The sequence below is a fragment of the Desmodus rotundus genome, chromosome 10, assembly GCF_022682495.2.
Source record: "Desmodus rotundus isolate HL8 chromosome 10, HLdesRot8A.1, whole genome shotgun sequence".
NCBI classification, from domain to species: domain Eukaryota; kingdom Metazoa; phylum Chordata; class Mammalia; order Chiroptera; family Phyllostomidae; genus Desmodus; species Desmodus rotundus.
In genome coordinates this window covers 96,964,737-96,984,098 of record NC_071396.1, presented here as the reverse complement: position 1 = coordinate 96,984,098, position 19,362 = coordinate 96,964,737, and the positions used below count along the sequence as shown (strand labels likewise).

The window sequence follows — 19,362 nt, the reverse complement described above, 5'->3', positions numbered from 1 at the left end:
TAAACAAGCTGTGGTGCATCCAGACAATGGAACACTACTCAGCAATGAAAAGAAATGAGCAATGGAGCCACATGAAAACATGGAAGAAACTTCAATGCATATTACGAAGTCCAGGAAACTCATCTGAAAAGCCATATACCATGTGATCCCCAATACAGGATGTTCTGGGAAGGGCACACCTATGGGGGCAACTGTAAGATGAGGGGCTGGAGGGGAGGGAGGGAGGGAGAGGTGAACTGGTGGAGCCGGGGGCATTGTAGGACAGTGAAGCTGTTCTGTATGATACCGTAATGGAGGATACGGGTCATTACACATTCCTGAAAATCCAGAGAACTGCACTAACCAAAGAGTGAAGCTAATGTAAACTATGGACTTTAGTTAATAAAAATGTACCAATATTGGTTCATCAATTTTAATAAATATGCCACACCAAAGCACGATGTTTATCACAGGGGAGACTGGGATGGGTAGGGAATATATGGGAACTTTGAGTCCTCTGTAAACTTAAACCTGATCTAAGAAACAATCTATTAACTTGAAAACCTCAACGCCCACCCCCCAAAGCAAAGGTGACCTGGGGCGTCTGTGCCAGTGTCCCCTTTATGTTTATTTGAGTGCTTCTACGTGTGGGTGGAAGGCTGACTACTGTATCTGTCTTGGAACCATGGAGGCATAAGTCAGAACAACATCCAACACCCTGAAGTGAAGAGTACATAAAACCAAAATAAAATACTGTCTTTCAAGATACGGAAGGGTAAAATGAACTAACCCTGAAACCACCCTGTCTCCAGATTTCTTGTGGTAAGGAAATAAATCTCTCGTTATTACTTTTCATTGGTCTTCATCTCGGTGCATTTAAAAACACCCTAAATCGTGGGTGAGGGACAACCAGTCCACTTTATACATAAGTAAACTGAGATTAGGGCACATTCAGCTACTTGTCCAAGAGCACAGAGCTAGAAAGCGGCCCGGCTGGAATTCAACTGGTTTTCCTAACTCTTAGTGCTCCACGGTCGTGCAACTTCAGGTGCGCTTCGCTTGAGTGTGGGTGAGACGCGTGTCTCCTTCTAACCGACAGAACCGGGCAAAGGTGTTAGAGAGACTCTCGCTGAGCTCTTGATGAGCTAAATGGCCCTGTTGGAGAAGCAAGAAACCACAGGGGGTCTCAAGGACCCAAGGGTGGCCTCCAGCGGATAGCAAGCAAACATCAGGGTACTTCAGGCATGTAGCTCGAGGAAACTGATTCTGGCAACAGATGAACTTGGAGACGAATCCCTCCCCAGTTAAGCCTCTCTGAAAACGCAACCCAGGTACTAGTCTGATTACAGCCATGTGACCTTAAGCGGGAGACCCAGCTAAGCTGTGCCTGAACTCCTGACTCCCGCCCCACAGAGATGCTGAGCTAACAGAGGGATGATTTTCAGGCTATTAAGTTTGTGGTAATCCGCTGTGCAGCGATGGAAAGATAATACACCAGCCCCTGCATGGACTATATTTTGATTCTCCAATTACCCAAATTGTGTTTTACAAATCTTGACATCGCTACAAATTTGGACTGATATTTCGGATGGATAGACACTGATTCTGGAGTGAAACAAGTTGCTAGCCCGAGGTCTTATCTTTTTGTTTTGAATTGCAGGAAAACAGAAAGCAATGTGTGTGGTTTGAACACGACATAATTAAATTGTCTTTCTTGAGACCTTGTGTCAATCTGATTAGCAAGCGAAGGGTTTTTTCCTTCGGCTCCCTGGGCTGGAAACATTCTCTAGCTTCTAAGTCCTTTTTCCAGAAGGGATTTATGACACTGAATAGCAGCAAAGTCCTTTCAGGTCCAAATGATTTGTTTTATAGATTCTCTTTCAAGGAAAAGCTTATACTGTTTGAAAAAGACCCATGCATCTGATTTTCCTCTATCTCTCTTTCTAAAATAGGGACTTATCTCAACTACAAAGCGCTCAGGTAAGCAATTTCCATTAATTGTTCTCCACCAGACAAAGGATGTAGTCTGTTTTCCCATGGACTTGTATCTGAGATGCAGCCGCGAGGGGAGGGCCATAATTTCCTAGCCTGCTCACTCCCACTGACAGGTCTGACTTACAAAGATGGGAGGCTATTAAACTGAGGGACACGGGATGGACAGAACTCCAAGGCCAAGACCAGGCCCACTTCTGCACCACAATACCAAAACTGGCCAAGAGCTCCATTTCTGAGTTGCTAGCATGTAGGATTGACTAGAGGTCTATTGCATTTTCAAGAAGCTTTATTGCTGAAGAAGTCCCAGAGCTGGCACACAGTCCCTAGGTTGATCTCAAGTTGCTCACAGAGAATGGGCTGTTAGCCCTGTCGGATCCCCAGAGAAGACATGCTTTCCAATGCCCACCTGAGACGTGGCCGTGGAAGACAAGCTTCATGGGAGAGCCCTTCAGGCAGAAAAACGACGGGCAGCCCCTGGGCGGGGCTGACACCTGGGTAGAGAGCCGCGTCTACTCCAGTGACCCCCTGTGCCTGGTTCGCCGTTCTCCCTTCTTCTAAATGGGGGTTTGTGTTGCAGTTATGCTGTCTCTTCACCCCTGTCTTTGGCGTGCTGGGGTAGACAGCTCATTCTGTACCGTTGATGGTGGACCTGCTCTACCAAGGCCTTGTGAGGGAGCTCATGTCTCAGGGATCCTGGATTTGGGGAGGAAGAACCAACAAGCTCAGCTTTTACTTGTTCAAGGGCTGTCGTATTTATCGGTTTCCCCAGCCCTGGCCCACTGCCGGGCATATAGTCATCCTCATTCCATATTGTTTATTGAGAGAATTGACTGAAGCAATTTTTAACTGTCCAGGCTTTGCAGGGCAGGAGGCAGAGGCACCGGAAGGATGAGAGGCCTGACCTCAGCTCTGCGGGACGGGGAATGACTCAGACCAGCACTTGCTGAATGGCCGCTGGGCTCTTGGCCTCCCGATGTCCTGTCCCCATGTTTACTGTGGGCGGGGGCTGATACAGTGAAGCCCCTGAATCACATTCAAACTGCAGTGGCAACAGAGCACAACCTTTTAACTCAGCAGCTTTCTTTGTCTGCCTCTCTCTCTCCTAAACCCGATCGGTTCCTGCTCATTTAATTTCTTCCCTGATTCTGATGGAAGTTTGGCTCCAGCTGCTGGGTCTGCAAGTCAGGGCCTTGGACGCACGGCGGCTGTTTCTGGCCTAATCGCACAGGGAAGAGCAGAGACCAGCCTGCTGCAGAAAGCGCTGACGTGGCGGCTGATGGGTGCAGATGTCCCCTGCAGGGGCCTAATGCTAAGGGCATGAAAGGGTCACTCCCCGCCTCTCTCGTGTCCTCTAGTTTTCCCTCTTGGTGGGTGCGTTCTGCACGTGCCCAGATAAATGTCTGTTCTTGGCCTCCAGAAGGGCAGGTGGTGAGTGGGGGGAGCTGGCAGGGAGTGAGCTGTTAGAGACACTCATTAGAACAAATAGCTCATGAACGTAAATACACAAAAACCAAACTGAGTAAGACTCTGATCCATATGAAAACAAGCCCCTGGGTGGCTGGTGCCAGATGAGGGAAGTGGAAAAACATGATGTCACCCCTCAGGCAGGAGTCTCCCTCTCTGGCCCCATCCTCCCCCCACCCCTCCTCTGTGTCTCCTCTCTCTGTCCCCTCTTCTTGGCCCCTCCCTCTCTCCTTTAATCTCAAAGTCAGCTTCCCTCCTTGCCCTCTCTCTCCATCACCTGGGGGCATTTTATACCCTTCCCCTTCTGACAAGACCTATGCAGGGTGTCTCCCGCCTTTAAGGTAAACTCATTAACAGGGAGGTGACAACAATTGATAAGGCATGACTTGGCTGGTTTGCTAGGGCTCTGTGTGTGTCTATTAGCAGGTGACAAAGGGGAACGGGTCCTTAATAGGGGAACTTCCTCCCCTACCCTGGGAGGTGCTTTTTGCATTTGTGCCTCCTTTTGGAGTCCTTAGAATCATATCATTGACCTAGAAGGCTGGCAGGCTCAGAATTCAGCTGAGCAGAAACCCTGGAGAGGTGGGAAAGGAAGGGACAAGGTTACCTGGGCCCAGAGCCAGTCTGGCTGGTATTGCAGGCCTGTGGGACACTCCCTGTCCCCTTCCAGCCTGGAACAGGTGGTGGGCAGACACCAGCCAGGTGGCTCCTCCTGCCTGTTCCTTTGTCTCCACCCAGTCACATCAGATCTCATTATCCTCTCCTCCAGGGCTCCCCAGCAGTGTTGACTGCCTGCTCCTCAATTCTTCCCCCGTTCCTGTCTACTGCCTCCATTTCTCCCCCTCCCCACAACCCCCTGCATTCCTTGTACTTCCTGGTAATTCCATCACCAGACATTTGAACCAATTTTGGGTCCACAGCTTCTGAGAATGGCAGATGGACTGCACGAGTCCCCAAGTGAAAAGTTGGCTTGGGACTTCGCCTGAGTCAGATGGGCGACGCTGGAAGCATAGAGGCAGCTGCAAACTCCCAGCTCCCCCTGCCGGGCTGTGAGTGAGGTCCTGTAGGGCGGCAGTGGGTCGGTCTCATTCGACCTGCCTCTCCAGCTGTAAGCACCTGGCCCACAGCGGACACTTCACCAGTGGTGTTGTGTTAAGCATGTTCAATCCTGCTGGGGCTTTTGTAGCCATGGAGATGCACCCAAAGGACTGCTCTTGTGGGAGCTAGAGCCATTCAACCAGGTGCGCGCCCACCTCAATGCCCCCCTTTTAGAGAACCCTCCAGACTATAGTACGTGTGTGCAGGACTTCATAATATGTTGTCCTTCCAGAACCGTTATCTCGCCAGGTCATCTCAGTCTTGTGATGCAGGTGGGCAGGGTCCCTACTGCCCATGATGCAGGTGGGCACACCCAGAGCTGCTGCCTCCTGGCCCAGAGACCTTCTCACCCCCCACCCCCCACCTCCAGGCTGGTTAGGAACAGAACAGCAGCGAAGGTAGAGGCCTGTGGTTCCTTTAACAGTGGTCACTGCTGCTTCCACTTGCCCCCTCTTCCCCCCATACCTAGCAGAAGGGAACTGGCAGCCTGGTGGAAGGAGGGCGCAGGTTACAGGCAGGTCGAGGATGCTCTGGGCAGGGGAGGACACAGTGGGAAGTACACCAGGTGCTCCTGGTAGAGAATCTGGAGTAACCGCCCAGGGTGGGGGGCTACTTCCTCCCAGGGGTGTTAGCTGAACACTCTTCTCTCTCGTTTGTGACAGAGATCAGACAGGCCACCCTCAAGTGCTCCACTTTTGCATAAAGATTATTTTGAGCTAAAGGCAAATGAGAATCAAACGATGCAGAGGGAACCTTCCTGGGGCTTTCCTTATCTGACTAACAGCAGCAAATTCTGGGAAATGAAGCTGCCATAAGTTTCTTTTTCAGGGCAGATTTACTGAGAAGGGAGAATGCAAATAAAATCTACCCTCGTTCCCTTCTCCAGGCCCTGAAGGAGCGGGAAGGTTCATTCATACTTGTCCAGACAAACATTATCACAAACTTTATTTCTTGATTGTTCTAAAAATCCATTTATTTTTCCTAAAGCTCAAAAAGCATTTTATTTCTCCTCCCTTTCCCCTACTAAGTTAGGAATATAATCTTCTGACTTCAATTATTTAACAAGCCAGTGAGTTTTTTTGTTGGTTCCCATGTGTATATAAATAAACCTTTTCTCTTATTAATCTGTCATTTGTCAGTGTAATTCCCAGGCCCCAGGTATAGAACCTAAGAGAAGAGAGGAAAATTTTCCCTCCCCAATAGTTACATGTCCTCATGTGCAGACGGACAGCCAGTATCCTGGACTCTGGTCTGAGCTAATATACCTTTGCTCTGTAGTCTTTCCCTGACCCCCACCTTCCTGTACAGACATCCCCCTCACACTCAGATCATTTCAACTTGGCAGGGCACAGTTTTCCTCCGCCGACTGTCTCAGCTCCCAGAGCGAATGCACTTACCTCTCATCTTCAGTGGTACACAGAGGTGGATCGAGATAGGACACAAAAAGTCTTTGTGCTTTATAATCTTCTCACACAGCAACTCATACTCACAACCATTATTTTCCCCAGCCTCCCTAAACTGGAAGCACAGCCATTAAAATCGAGGCCTCTGACAAGCGTGAGTTTCTCACCAAATCCCACTCTGGATGGTTTTTAACCCATCACTTGTTTGGTTCGCATTAAACCTCTGTAGTGCTGCGATTCATGCGAGCAGACAGTTAGAAGGAAGTGTCACACGTGGAGCAGAAAGTCAAGGGCTGGCCTCTCCATAGTGGAGTGGGGGTGGCCTTGGGAGGGTGAAGTGCTGGAGCAGTGGGCAACCTCTGGCTCCCGATTCTTTCCTCTGTCCCTATGTTTCTTGCCTTTGGTTCAGGAAAGAGCATTTGCAGTGCAAAGCAGGGGCCTGGGAAGGAGAACGATGAGGTGGGACCACTCCAGGACTGTGAGCGAATATAATGAACTCCCTCAGATGGAAATCCCTTCCGGGGGCTTGGATGCTGATCTCGCCAATGCACACATCCCCACCGTGGTCCTCCTGGGTCCTTTCTCTCGCAGGTGGTGGTAAATCCACAGTTAAAGCCACAGCATCATCCTTGGGCAAGTCGGCCACACCTGGGCACCAGCAGGGATCCGCGGGTGAAACTGTTTTGACGAAGGTAGGGCTGAGTCAGCACTTCTGGGCTTGATTCTCATCCATCAGCACAGCTGCCCAGGAACCTTCCCCCTAGAAGAGTCAATTCCTGAGATTTCAGACCAAGATTATTGATGGCCCATCTGTCATCCCTGCTGGCTTGTGCTAACAAAATGTCTCCCTCCCCCAGGCTGGGCTGAAGGGGGTGAGAGAGTAAGTGATGGGGAAAAAAATGAGGTGATTGATTTGGGCCGGTGGCCCCACAGGAGGGAAGGGAAAACAAAAACCAACAGGAAGCAACTTGGAGGTGTTACCAGTGAGAGTTCTCTTCTGGGAACGGCCCTGGGCATGGAGACTGGACTCCTGCTTGGTTTTTCCCAAGCTCAGCATCATGGGGGAGGCTGGAGCTGGTGGGAAACAGCTGGTGGGCTGCAGGATAATCAACCTCACAGCTAGGCCCATGTTCATAAAACTTTAATAGTGGCTTCACAGAACCTAATCCTATAACCTTAGCAGGCATTCCCCCCTCCCTCTTATAAGTCCATAGACTTTCTTTCCAGAAGAGAGGAACCATGGTGTGACCTGTTTGTCACTCACGCAGCAGAGACCCTGGCTGGAGCTCGAGGGAGGGAGGCACCTGCTCAGAGGCTGGTGGCAAGGGCCTGGCTAGGAGCGAGCTGCTTCAGGGAACTGAGCTCTCCCCCATCCCCCTTCCTCCCTCTGAGGAAAGGAATCTTGAAGCAGGAGGAAGAAGCAGCCACAGGGAGGGGCTTTGAGTAGGGCTTCACCATAAGTTCCCTGAAGCTTCTGTTGCCCTGGCAGTTGTTGCTTGGACATTAGGTCCCTTTGGTCTTAAGAGTAAACATGGTCTTTCAGAGCCCGAGCTGGAGAGGGAGGTCATAGTAGGTGTCACAAGTAGCCAAGATAGTTTCTTTGATGCACACGTGGAGAAGAAATTGGCTAAGGCTGCAAGTCCTGCATTGCCAGGCTAAAGAAGAGACAAAGAAATGTCCCTGCTGTTCTTGCTGCCACAAGGCTAGTTTAGCTCTCAGGTCTGGGAAATGTGGTAATACAGTTTTTAGGAGAAATGATCAACTGAGGCTTCGCTACCAAAGAAAGATCCATGACGGGCTTCCGATTAGTAACCAGGCCAACCAAGGAAGGAACCTCTGCAATACTAAATGCTCCCACGGTGGAGGAAATGAAGGTCAAGCTCCAGGGCTCCACGATTCTTCTGATCTGAAGGCTCCTCCTTCCTCAGCTCCTCCTACTCATATTCTCTGCCTCCTATGAGGTTCTGCCTCAAGGCCGGGCCTGCTCCTGGCCTGACCTGGTTTTCCCGTCTCTGGGAGGGATTTCAGATTGTCTGTCCAGAGCAAAACTTTTCCCAAATGGCCTTTCTCTCCCCTCCCCTCCGGCATTGCCCCTGCCAGTCTCAGTCCAGTTCAACCTCCCGCTCCTCCACCAAGCGGCCAATGATTCTTCTACCTGGTTTTCATCTCTCTTCCTTTGAAGGTTCTCATAGGGGAGGCAAAAATTTACCTCTGCCCAATCTCAGGTTTTTAGCTGGGACTCTAACAAAAAGATTAACACGAGAAAAAGTTTCTTAATGTGTGCAGCACACCATATGGGAGAAACCTAACACAAAGAGTAACTCGAAGTGGTGGCTTAGCACTCTGGCCTAATTTCAACAAAGGATAACACATAGTAATAATGCATCACTTCCCTACAACCTGTAGAGGACAGAGGAAAGCAGGGTCAGGCAAATGTGGGAAGGTAAATGTATGGGAGGAAACTAAGGAGTACGGTTTGTTCATAGATTCCTGTGGCACTCCCTCTGGGCTGATAAGCATCTGTCCCCAGTAAGAGGGAAATTTCTATCCTGCCTTTAGAAAGAAAAGAGGAAAGGTAGAGAGAGCATTTCCTGCATCTGTTGCTTCTTTATTGCCTTCAGCTCAAAGTGATTTTTGTGCCAAAGTGGCTTGCATTGGCATGGCATATCCTATCACCCTTTACTCTGTTGCGGGCTCACACCTTTCCTGCCCACCTCATTTAAACTGCTGTAACTTCTGTCCCTTTCTCTTGGGCCTTGCTCTCCGTCTAGCTGAGCTGGTGAAGGACCTCATGCTAGTGCAAGGTGTTGTTCCTTCCAGGTTGCATTCAATAATGGAGTGGCTGTGATGCGAGAGAGGCTGGCACCCGGGCTGGACTGGAGTAGGAGAGTGGGGGCAGGGTCTTCTCTGCGGAGCTTTGTTCACTCCATGTGGGGGGCAGGTGCCACTGTCACAAGAGGTCTGGCCATGGCTGCTTTTTTATCTGACCAAGTTCTGTGAGGTTTTTTAAGGGGTGAAATTTTGTTTCCACAATCCTCCATATATGCAGATCTTTGTAATTATGAGTTGTCGTAAAGGTTTCCCATCTTCTGACCTAAGTTTGCAAGCAGAAAACTGAGCTCCCTGAGAGTGAGGAGGTTCGCCCCCACCTTCAGTCAGTGGCCATCTTTGGAAGCGGCTCCTTCCACTTTCAGACTCAGACTGAGATTTCTCCCGCATGCGCAAGGCAGACGCACCTCATTGTCAAGTCTAATGGATAAATCCCAGCTGCGAAGCACAGGGCCCAAGTGGAAAATGCGATGTCTGGCACCCGTGGGGATAAAGTAAATGATCTGGAGTCTGGTGAGCAGGTCATCTTGATCCTCTACCCTGTTCTGGTGACTTCAGTGATTGACTTTGCTAAAGTCAGATGAAGCAGAAGGATGTCCCGGTTCAGGGCTTCGAGTGACACGTGAGCGGTGGGGCCGAGATGAGATGATAAAACCCTTTGCAAGGGGAGGTGAAGAGAAGAAAAATCTCGATTCTTGGCTTCTCAAGGGCTTCATGTTTAGTCCCTCGTGAGGCTCGATTCTGCTTCTTGCCTTTGATTTTGAAAGACACTATCGTGTCTGCTTAATAAACACTTCTTTTTGTGTGCAGCACAGTTTAAGTGGGTTTGCAAACAATCTTTAAGACAAAAGGCACATTCTTTTATGATTCGATTCGATTTGAAAGATACTTGCTCCACAAAGACTGCATGGATCCTGGAGTTCTCCTGTGAAGGTCACTTTTTTTGGGTTGAGAAGATGAAGACCTCGCTAAAATAAAATATTACTATAAAAGGATTAAGGCCTTGATCAGCTTATAGCATTCTAGAACTGTGCTGACAAGCAGAAGTGAGTCACCTAGGTAATTTAAAACTTTTGTATTAGCCAGCCGCACTAAAAAAAAAAAAAAAAGTAAAAAAAGTGGGTGAAGTTAGTTTTAATATATTCAATTATGTAATCAATATAAATAATTATGAATAAGATATTTTACCTCTTTTGGGGGGGGGGACTGAGTCTTTGCAATCTGGTGTGCATTCGACACGGGGCATTTCAATTCTGACTAGCCACATTTCAAGTTCTCAGGTTTTCTGCCTCTAGTTTGGGAGCTAGACAAGGGAAAGGCTGTTGGAAATGGCTTCTGAACAGTCAGCCACAGCGAGCGCCTCTGGTTCCTAGGTAAGACACCCTGCTGTGCAGGGAGGAGCAGAAGATGATGAGCCAGGAGCCGCCAGCGTGTTGCCTGACCTCTCTGAACTTACAACCTCATTTCTAGAGTGAGGGGTTAGAATGTCTTTTTCTGCTCTGATATCGGTGATTGTATTTAAACTCCTTGAGGGCATTGAATGAGCTGTCCAGTGGCAATGGAATTAATTTAATGTGATCCATTTGGTAAAAACAGCTGTGGCTCTTCTCCTTCCTATGGTCAGGGGACATTTGTTGGCTGGATAAACCCTCCTGTTCACAGATTCTGATGGAAGTTTAATGATACCAATAACCTGGTGTCCTTGGTCTCTGGATGTCTGTTCCCAGTGAGAATGTCAGACCCTGTGTACGTGCTAAGCTAAAGGGACTTCTCTTGGCACTGACTGACCTCTGCCCTGCCCAGATCGGCTGGACCCCAGGCAGAACTGAGGAGCAGAGGAGGTTGACCCTCTGAGGCTCCTCCTCATCCTCCCCTCCCACCTGGCATTCATCACTCTCCCATGGCTGGGTTCATCCATCTCTGGCCTAGATGTGGCTTTTGTCTAAATCCTCCTGAGAGCCCTTCACCTCATGGAACTGCTCAGCTTCCCCCCTTTTCTCAAAGCACTGCTCACAGGGGGCTGCTGTGCTGAGCTACCTGTGCAAAGTGTCCCTGTATCCTGGGGGTACAGCTCCTCCTCTGTCCAGGTCAGGTATGGGTGCTCAGCACAGGGCTCCTGCTGGCTAGGCCAGGCCAAAGTGCTGACTCACCTCTGACTCGGCAGCTGAGTCGGGCTCTTCTTGGTTGCAAGTAACAGAGTCCACTGAAGGGAGATGCACATAAAGGGGAGTTATAGTAAGGTCAGCAGGCATCTGATGAGCACTGGGGACCAGAGGTGCAGCCCGGTCCCTGCGACAAATTAAAACAGAAAGAAACTGGACCAGGAGCTCTAGGGCAGTCTCTCCGTGTCTCTGTCTCTCTCTCTCTCCCCTTTATTTTCCTCCCTCTGTGATTCAGAACACAATAAACTTGGCCACTCCACAGTTCTGAAGTTGGCTTGTCCTCAGTGCAAGCAATAGCAAAGACTGGCAAGCATTGCTGCGTCATAAACCTAAGTTCCCGGGAGACAGAATTCTTATGATCAGCCTAACTTGGGGCAGGTGTCCATCCTGGTCCAGCCACTCAGGTGGGGGTGAGAGGTGTGTAGGGGGAAGGCCACCCCAGCACAAACCTAGGCGCAGGGGCCTTGCCTGTGGGAGAGAGAACACACTTCTTAGAGAAGGGATGGTGAGGCTGGAGAGTCCTCCGAAGGCTGGCGTTTTTGTTGTTGGTTTGGGAAGGGTGTTTTCCACATTTCTGATGTAGAGAAATGTAAAAACCCCAGAGAACACAATGTTAAAAGTGTTAGTAGGTCTGCATTCTGGATCTGTTATTTACTATTTGTATAATCTTGTTTATTTTAATTATGTATCAGATTTTATAGTATAGCATCTTCTTTTTTAAAAAGATAATGCTCCTTTTTATTGAGGATTTTATGCATTTATTTTCAGAGAGAAGATAAGGGAGGGGAAAGAGAGGGAAACATCGATGGGAGAGAGAACGGTTGCCTCTCGTATGCTCCCTGATGGGGGACCAAATCCGAAACCCAGGCATGTGCCCTGACTGGGGATGGTACCGGCGACCTTTCATTTCACAGAACAATGCCCAGCCAACTGAGCCATGCCGGCGAGGGTGCCCCAGGACTAGTAACTGCGCTGACGAAATGAGCAGTGAGCTAGGTGGCAAATCTGTTGACAACCTTGGCTCTCACGGGCAGACCATGACTCAATGAGAAGAGGCATCTCAGGTGTGAGATTGCCTAACACCTGCCTCAGCAGCTATGCTTTTATTATTTTTATTATTATGTTTTAATAATTCTGTACATTCTTTAAAATACATAGGCATATTCTACCAAATAACAAAGCTGTGTTGCCTCAGCTTGGCTGTAATGTTCACACGAGACACAAGTTTGCACACAACTTCAGAATTACAGGAGACATAACTGTGTTCAAAGGCAGTAGAGTGTTAACTCAGCAGGCCCTCGTTCCCAAACCTTGTTCATTCTGAAGGCCAGCATTCAGAGGCTTGGCCCTTCACTGGCTCCCAGGAGATAACCTCTGAGCCCTTGTAATATCCTGCCTGGTAAGAGTGTTTTTGCAAGTGTGAGGCCCTGGGCCATGCTGGATCACTTTGATCTCTGAGGAACTGGAGAGCCGAGGAGCACAGATCAGTCTCAGAGTCTGACATGGCTGATCCCCAGTAAAAATTCTGGACACCAGAGCTCAGTGAGGTTCCCTGGTTGATAACATGTGTCGTCACATATTGGGGCTGGGAGAATTATGTCCCTGGGCAACTCCTGTGGGAGGAGACACTTTTTGGTGCTGTTTACTATTGGGGCTTCTCAACTCCTTCGGCCTCAAACCCCATTTTCTGCATTCTAGCAACCCCAGGCCTCAGGGCTGCTCAAATATAACATTTCACCCCAGACTCCGCCCTGGCCCTGGGCCACTCTCTGTATTCACATCTCCCCAGCTGGAAGATAGTTACTCTCAGCTGACACTTTGGAGGGAATCCCAATTGGCTTCATAGGGTGCTCCTCTTGGCTTAGATGCACTTCAACAGTAGAAAGTTCCTTTAGTCAAAAGGTCTTTCAGAGAAGTCAAACTAAACAGAAACAGAATTTTAAAACACTCTCTATTGTCTGTATTTACATTTGCAGAATGACAAATGAAGTTTGGGCTCATGTTTAGGCACGGGTGTTAAGAAAGGGTGAACCTCAGGTGGGTGGAAACTTGGGCCTCTGTAAGGTGTGGCTTGGGCAGGTATTTTCGGGTCATTGACTCCCCCAAATCTCATGACATTGGCACCTTTTGTGACTGGAGGAAAGGATAGCCTTGGTCAGGTTTGGAGCTGGCTCCTAGCTATGGTTTGAAATCTACAGTATAAACACCACGCCAGACCCAGATGATTCTGGAGTCACTTTCCTGACCACCAATCTGTGTAGATTCTCATCTCCCCTCCCCTCCAACTGCAGTCCCTCACACCGCTGGCCTTCATGGGTGCGGGGAGCAGCCAGCCAGGGTCCAATCAATCTCCGCCGCTAAAGAAAAGATCAGATGATGCATAAACGAATGAGATAATAAGTGAACAAAGGAATCTCTGTTCCAATAAAACTTTATTTGGCCCGTCTGGATCAAGTTTAATAATGCTTAATAGATCTTTTTTAAAATATGAGTAGTAATAACAATTCCTCTGTAATAACAATTATATATGAACTTCTGGGCAAGGTGAGCAGCGTGTTCCTTCACTAAAAATGTAAAGCCGCCCTCTGAGGACAAATGGCACATGAGGAGCAGTGTACCTTTCCTTTTCTTTAAAATAAAACCGAAACCAAATACTTCATATTTACATATTCTCCATTTAAAAATCGGTGATTAATTCTGTTTTTAAATAGAAGTTTCTAATGTGTTGCAGGTTCTGATGTACAAATCCTAGTTAGCTGATTAGATTTAAGGTGCCGTTGCCGTGAAGGTGGACACAGCCAAAACCAAGACCAGGGATCCTCTGCCTAGTGCGGCTAGACTTCCCGTGGGTATCTTTGGGTGTGTTGGGGGTGGGGGTTGGGCTGAATGCCAGCAGTAGAAATGGCACAGCATTCCAGGCACCTGCGCTACGCTTCTGCAGAGGGGCTGCTATGCCCACACACCATCACCCCAGGCTCTGAGTGGGGGTGCCCCTCTGGGTATGCATGTTCCATACTCATCGTGGCCTGAACTAGGAGGGGTGTGGTTGCTTGGAGTCCCTTCCGTTGTCATGAGGTCTCGATGCTGCTGCCTGACCCCTGAGTGCCCTTGCTGTTGGCACCTCACCTTTCACATCTCCCTACCTTCCTGGATTCCTTGTCCCCCAGGCCACTTGCTCTCCAATGCACTTCTTTAGGGCCTGCTCTTTGCCAGGGCTAAATGGATGATCAAAATCAAGGGCAATATTAATGACGTCTGATAGGGCCCATCTGAATTCTTCCCTCCTAACACATTTGCTCTATGGTGAGTACCTCATTAGGTGCAGGGGTGGGCTGGGTCAGGGGAGCTCTAGAGGGTTCATAGAATTGCTATCTTCCAACTCACCCGTGTATGACACCCCTTGGGGAGCCAGGGCTGTCCCCGTGTCTGTGCCTGTGTCAGGAAAGTGTGCAAGAAGTGTGGAGGAGGTGGGTGCACAGGCCTAGGAGAATGAGTTCTCTTACCCACAGACGCCAAACTGCCCTGATCTAAACAAAGATTTCAGATCATGCAGGAGGGAGGCAAACACAGGGGAGTGGCAAATGAGAATGTGTATGCACTGGAGGCACCAGAAAAAATAAGCTTGCAGAGGGAAAAGACACTGGCTCAGTTTCCAATTTTGGAATACAAGAAACCTTGTACTGGATCAAAGAACATGGCTGGGTCAGGTGGTCAAGGACAGGGAAGTTGCCCTTGGACTAACTTCTCTGACTGAGAACGCCAGAGGACCCAGCAGAGGAAGGCGTTCTGTAGAGGCCGGACCCTGGCTGAGGGCCGGGAGACTGGGGCTCAGGGCTCGCCCAGACACTGGCTAGACTTTGCTTCTCTGCTTCTCACCATCTTCCCTCATCTGTCAGTTGAGGCTGCTTGGGCCACATGGTTTCAACACCAGGCCTGCAAGATCCCTGTCTCCGCCCACTGAGACAGGGCCTGCGGACTGTGTCTAAGACACGTTTCTGCCCTGCACGCCACCACTTAGAAAATGCAAGGGCTTCCTTATCGCTGGGACAGTGATCAGCCCAAACTAGGCTCCTGTTCGAACCCGCTCCCAAAGGTTAAAGGCTAATTATTAAGGCAGTTTAAGAAATGGACATTCCTTTCGCTCCTCGGATCCTTTCTGTGTTCTGCTAACCCCCAGGCAGCAGAGAGGGACGGATGGGGTGGTGGAGGTGCCAGGCAGGTGGCCTCCTCCTGCCAGGCCCGGCTTTCCTAGGTGGCCCTCCTGGGTGGGGGTAGGGGTGAGGGTGGGGGTTGTGCTGGAGCGCCCCCTCAGCCCTCACCACCTTTCTTTGGAGAAAGCCTCGGTCTGCACGAGATCTCCAGGGTGCTCGGAGATGCATGTGCCATTGAGGTCGCCCAGTTTATTGTCTGGTAGGTCTTCGGGCTTGGAGCAGAGTTTCAGCGCGCGGGAGATGAACACGTCCAGGTCGAACTGGGGGCTGGCCCCGCTGTCTTTGGCGGCAGGTTGGCCGGGAGGTGAGGCAGGCAGGCGGTGCTCAGGACCCTCGGGGGGCGGGCTGGCGCGCTCTGGGCCGCCCTGCGTGCTCTTGACCCACTGCGCGATCTCCAGGAAGAGGCTGGCCTGCTCGTCCTCTCGCGCCCCGGCATCCGCGGCCACTGCGGCGGCAGCTGGGGGCGCGCCGGCAGCCTGTTTCCAATGCGACAGGTCCAGGATGAGCTTGGGCTCCGAGTAGTGGTGCGGCTTGTTGTCACGCCACAGCAGCTTGTCTAGGTAGGAGGGCGACCCCACTTTGTAGTCGCAGGAGTGCCCGTAGTCGGCCTCGAAGGCGCGCTCCATGGACGAGTGCGACTGCTCCAGGAAGCGCTCGGAGCTGCTCTGCGAGTCCTTGCGGGGGTCCACCTGCACATCCTCCGCTAGCGGCGCCGAGCCTGCGCGCGGGTCGCGCTGCACCTCACTGGCGTCCAGGCAGCGGTCAGGCCGCCACTCCAGGTCGGATGACAGGCTCACAGGGTACCTGCAAGGATACAGATGGAACGGTGATGGGATCCCCAGCCTAGCTCCTCCAGCTCCTGTCCCCACCTCGCTCCAAGGTGGGAGGGTGATGGGACAAGGTGATGGTGAGCCTCCAAGGGCTCAGGTAGAGGGACTGTTTGACTTAATTCTTGTATCGTTTTACATTCATTCAATACCCTACAAATATTTCTCAGCGCGTGATCTGTACCAGGCACTGTTCTAATCATCACCAGACACTGCAGTGAACAAAACAACAAAATCCCTGTTCTCATGGAAGTCACTTTCCGGTGAATGCGCCTAGGCAGTGCCCCTTAACCTTTGGTGTGCACGCAGATCGCCGTGTTAACGTCGGGCAGCAGGTCTGCGTGCAGTGGATCCGAGCTGGGGCCTTGGGTTTGGAGTTCTAGTAGGCTCCCAGTGATGCTGTGGGTCCCGGGACCGCACTTTGCGTAGCAGGGCCCTAATGAGTGCTTCTCCGCCCTGGCTCAGATTAGAACACCTGAGGGAGTACAAAATAAAATCCCACGGCTGCCCTACACCCCCCAATTCTGATCCAGTAGGTCTAGGGTGGGGTCCTGCATCAGCATGGTTTTCAAACCTCCCCAAGTGATTCTAAGGTACAGCCAGGGCTGAGAACTCCTGCCCTATGGGGTCGCATTGGATGCCCCGCAGCACCATGCCTGGATGCAGAGCAGGTGGGGCCTACGGAAAGATTATGGGCTCCTCAGGAGAAGCCAGACATCCTTGGAATTCTGCCCTCTGGTAACTGCTCTGCAGCCATAGAAAGTGAAGGCAGCCAGCCAAGAGCAAATGAAGGGCAGGCAGGGAGGAGAGCCAGCCGTCAGCTCAGGCTGAGTCCTCCCTTCCCTGGGCCAGGTGCTCTCTGCAGAACCTTTGGGGGGAGGGGTGGGTAAGGCAGGGAGCGCAGAGGAGGCATCAGCCAGCAGCCAGCTGCCCCTGAAACAAGGGACCTACTGCTCACACAGGAAAACCCAACACGCCAAGGGCAAGCAGGTCTGGCTGAGTGAAGGTGCAGGTTGCAGGGGTAGTCCATTCAGTGTGAGAGGCACGGGAAGGCCCCAATACTGCCTGCTCTCCCAGTGACACCAGTGGGGCCAGGGTCACTCCCAGTGGTGAACACAGCCTCCTCCCACGAGGGTCCTCAAAATCACAAATATTTCCAGCAGGAAGAATTGATGAAGACCCTAACCCTTGGCTGCTACATGCCAAGAGCCAAACGGAAGTTGTAGCCTTCATAGCAGCCTGGACTGTGGACTCAGTGTTATCACCACCTCGGATGAGGACACAGGTGTTCAGAGGTTAAGCAGTTTGTCCAGAGCAGCTGGGCCTATAGGAGGGGGTTTGCCACCACCTTTGTTGTTCGCCTCCCCCACACAGGTATGATGGGAAAGGTTGGGAGCAGAGGTGTACCAGCTTTAGAAGTAGTCAGAGTTGATGGGCAGAAACCCCACTACAGTTTTGCCTGGCCCCAACCCCATGCCAAAGCCATGATTAGCATGGGATGAATCTCGCTGAACCCCGAATGCCATGGAGTCAGGGGGAGAGGCTGCAGGGACCACAGTCAAGGGCAGGCCAAGCACAGGGGGGTGGCAGAAGAGAGAGTCCTCATTAATCTCCATTTGTGGCAACTCTTGATAACAACAATCGATGTGGACAAACCAATAAACCTGTCCAGTAATAGCAATGTGGCCCTGCCCCTCCACTGGTGGTGCCTTCTTAATCTGAAACCCACTGAATGACTGAAAAGGAGGAATTGCTCATCTATCACATATGTAACTAGCTGTCTCATCCCTACAACAGCAGGGCTCCCACTTAGGCCCCTCGGAGTCCTGGCTGCTAAGCCCTAGACTTTTATTTCTAAATTGAGCAGCTAGGGCTGTCCCTCCCAGGAATAGCAGATGGTGATTCCCAAACGTTTAGCTGCATGATCTAAGAGCATCAGAATAGGAAAGGGCCTAAGAGATCATTATGTGCCTCGCCCACGTGGAAGCTGTTTAAAGTATCCCTTTTAAAAGTATCTTCTACCCAACTCTGATTCATTGGTAGTGACATCTGGACAATCTGCATTGAGAGGGATTCTGATGCCCCTCCCAGTTTAGCAGGAAAGAGTCCTGTGATCGCTTAGCAGTGTCTGACATGGGTACAGATTGGGGAGGACCCTGGATGGGCCAGATATGGGCTGTGTGACATAATGCCGACCTCTAACCTCTCTGAGCTGTAGCTGCCTCAGGTGCCAGTGGGCAATACCAACAGCGGTACCTCCCCTGATGGCACTCTGTGGAGGTACAAATGATGTGAGCACGTGAACGGGTGGTGTAGCGGTAAATTTTGCATGGTTTTCTTGCCTTGCGTTGCTGCAGTTTACTTTTCCAGGGCAAATTCCCAGCCTGCTAGCAGTCAGCTCATCGTTCACTAATGCTTGCAGAACACTGCACTGAGCCCAGGGTGCGCCGGGTGGGGAGGAGAGCTGGCAGTGCCGTGCTGCACAAAGGAAAGCCCCTGATCTGTGCACAGGTGAGCGACAGGCTGGGCGCGTCGGGGGACAGGAGAGACAAAGGCAGGAAGGTAAGTTGGGGAAAGTGCCCGTGGGCTCTACAATGTGGAAAACAGGGGGAAAGGTCACAAAGGATCACAGGAATGTGGCCTCTAGACTCCAGGGCTGGAAACTTCCGGAAACATACCTGTCCCAGTTGGAGAGCTGGCTCTGGCTGGCGGCCATCAGCAGGATGTCGTCGATCTCATCCTCAATGTGGAAGGGGTGCTGCGAGGTGGGCTCATCCTCGGGGCACGAGTATGGGCTCATGTAGGGGTGCTGTAGCCCCATCTCAGCTGTTAGGCGATCCATGGGGTTAAAGGTCAGGATCTTTTCCAGAAAGTCGATGGCTGTGGGGAGCGGAACAGGACATGAAGGTCATTTGTTGCCGCTGCCCCCCTGAGAAGGAGACCCCTCGGTATGGTGACGTTCCTGGGCGTTTGTACTTTTCCATTTGTAAAAAGGTTTTTTAGCCATTTTCTTTCTCACGATCCTCACCACAGTCCAGTGACAAATTCAGAGCAGATGCTGCTTTTTTGACTTCACACATCTAAGTAATAGAGGCCAGTGAGGGTGCGGGGGGATTGCTCAGGGTCATGGTTGGTTACAGGAGGTCTAGGGCCAGAACTCTGCCTTAGGCTGCTAGAGACCAGGAGTGGGGTATAGGTGGCTATGTGGCGGTGGTCCCTGGAAGAGCACTGGGTGGGGTGGGGGGAAGAAGCCAGATGAGGACGTGCCAATGAGCAGGTTCCTCCTGTGGGTACCTGGGGCTCAGTGCCACTGGGGTCCTCCAGGAGATAGTGTGGGACGCACCTCAGAGGTGGCTTCGCTTAGGGGGTGCTGACGGGGCATCATCACCATTAT

The 19,362-nt window shown here is 50.9% G+C and overlaps 1 protein-coding gene across 2 annotated transcripts in view; it reads right to left on the bottom strand.

The window, feature by feature from the left end:
- Positions 1–13,347: 13,347 nt before the first annotated feature.
- Positions 13,348–19,362, bottom strand: part of MAPK4 (mitogen-activated protein kinase 4) — a 129,220-nt gene continuing 123,205 nt past the window's right edge. For both annotated transcript variants that reach the window (XM_053912940.2, XM_053912939.2), the window contains exons 5-6: positions 18,647–18,848; positions 13,348–15,945 (exon numbers count right to left, since the gene is read on the bottom strand). In XM_053912940.2, coding sequence (XP_053768915.1) covers positions 15,246–15,945; positions 18,647–18,848 — 902 coding nt within the window. In that variant the 3' untranslated portion in view covers positions 13,348–15,245. The remainder of the gene's footprint in view (positions 15,946–18,646; positions 18,849–19,362) is intronic.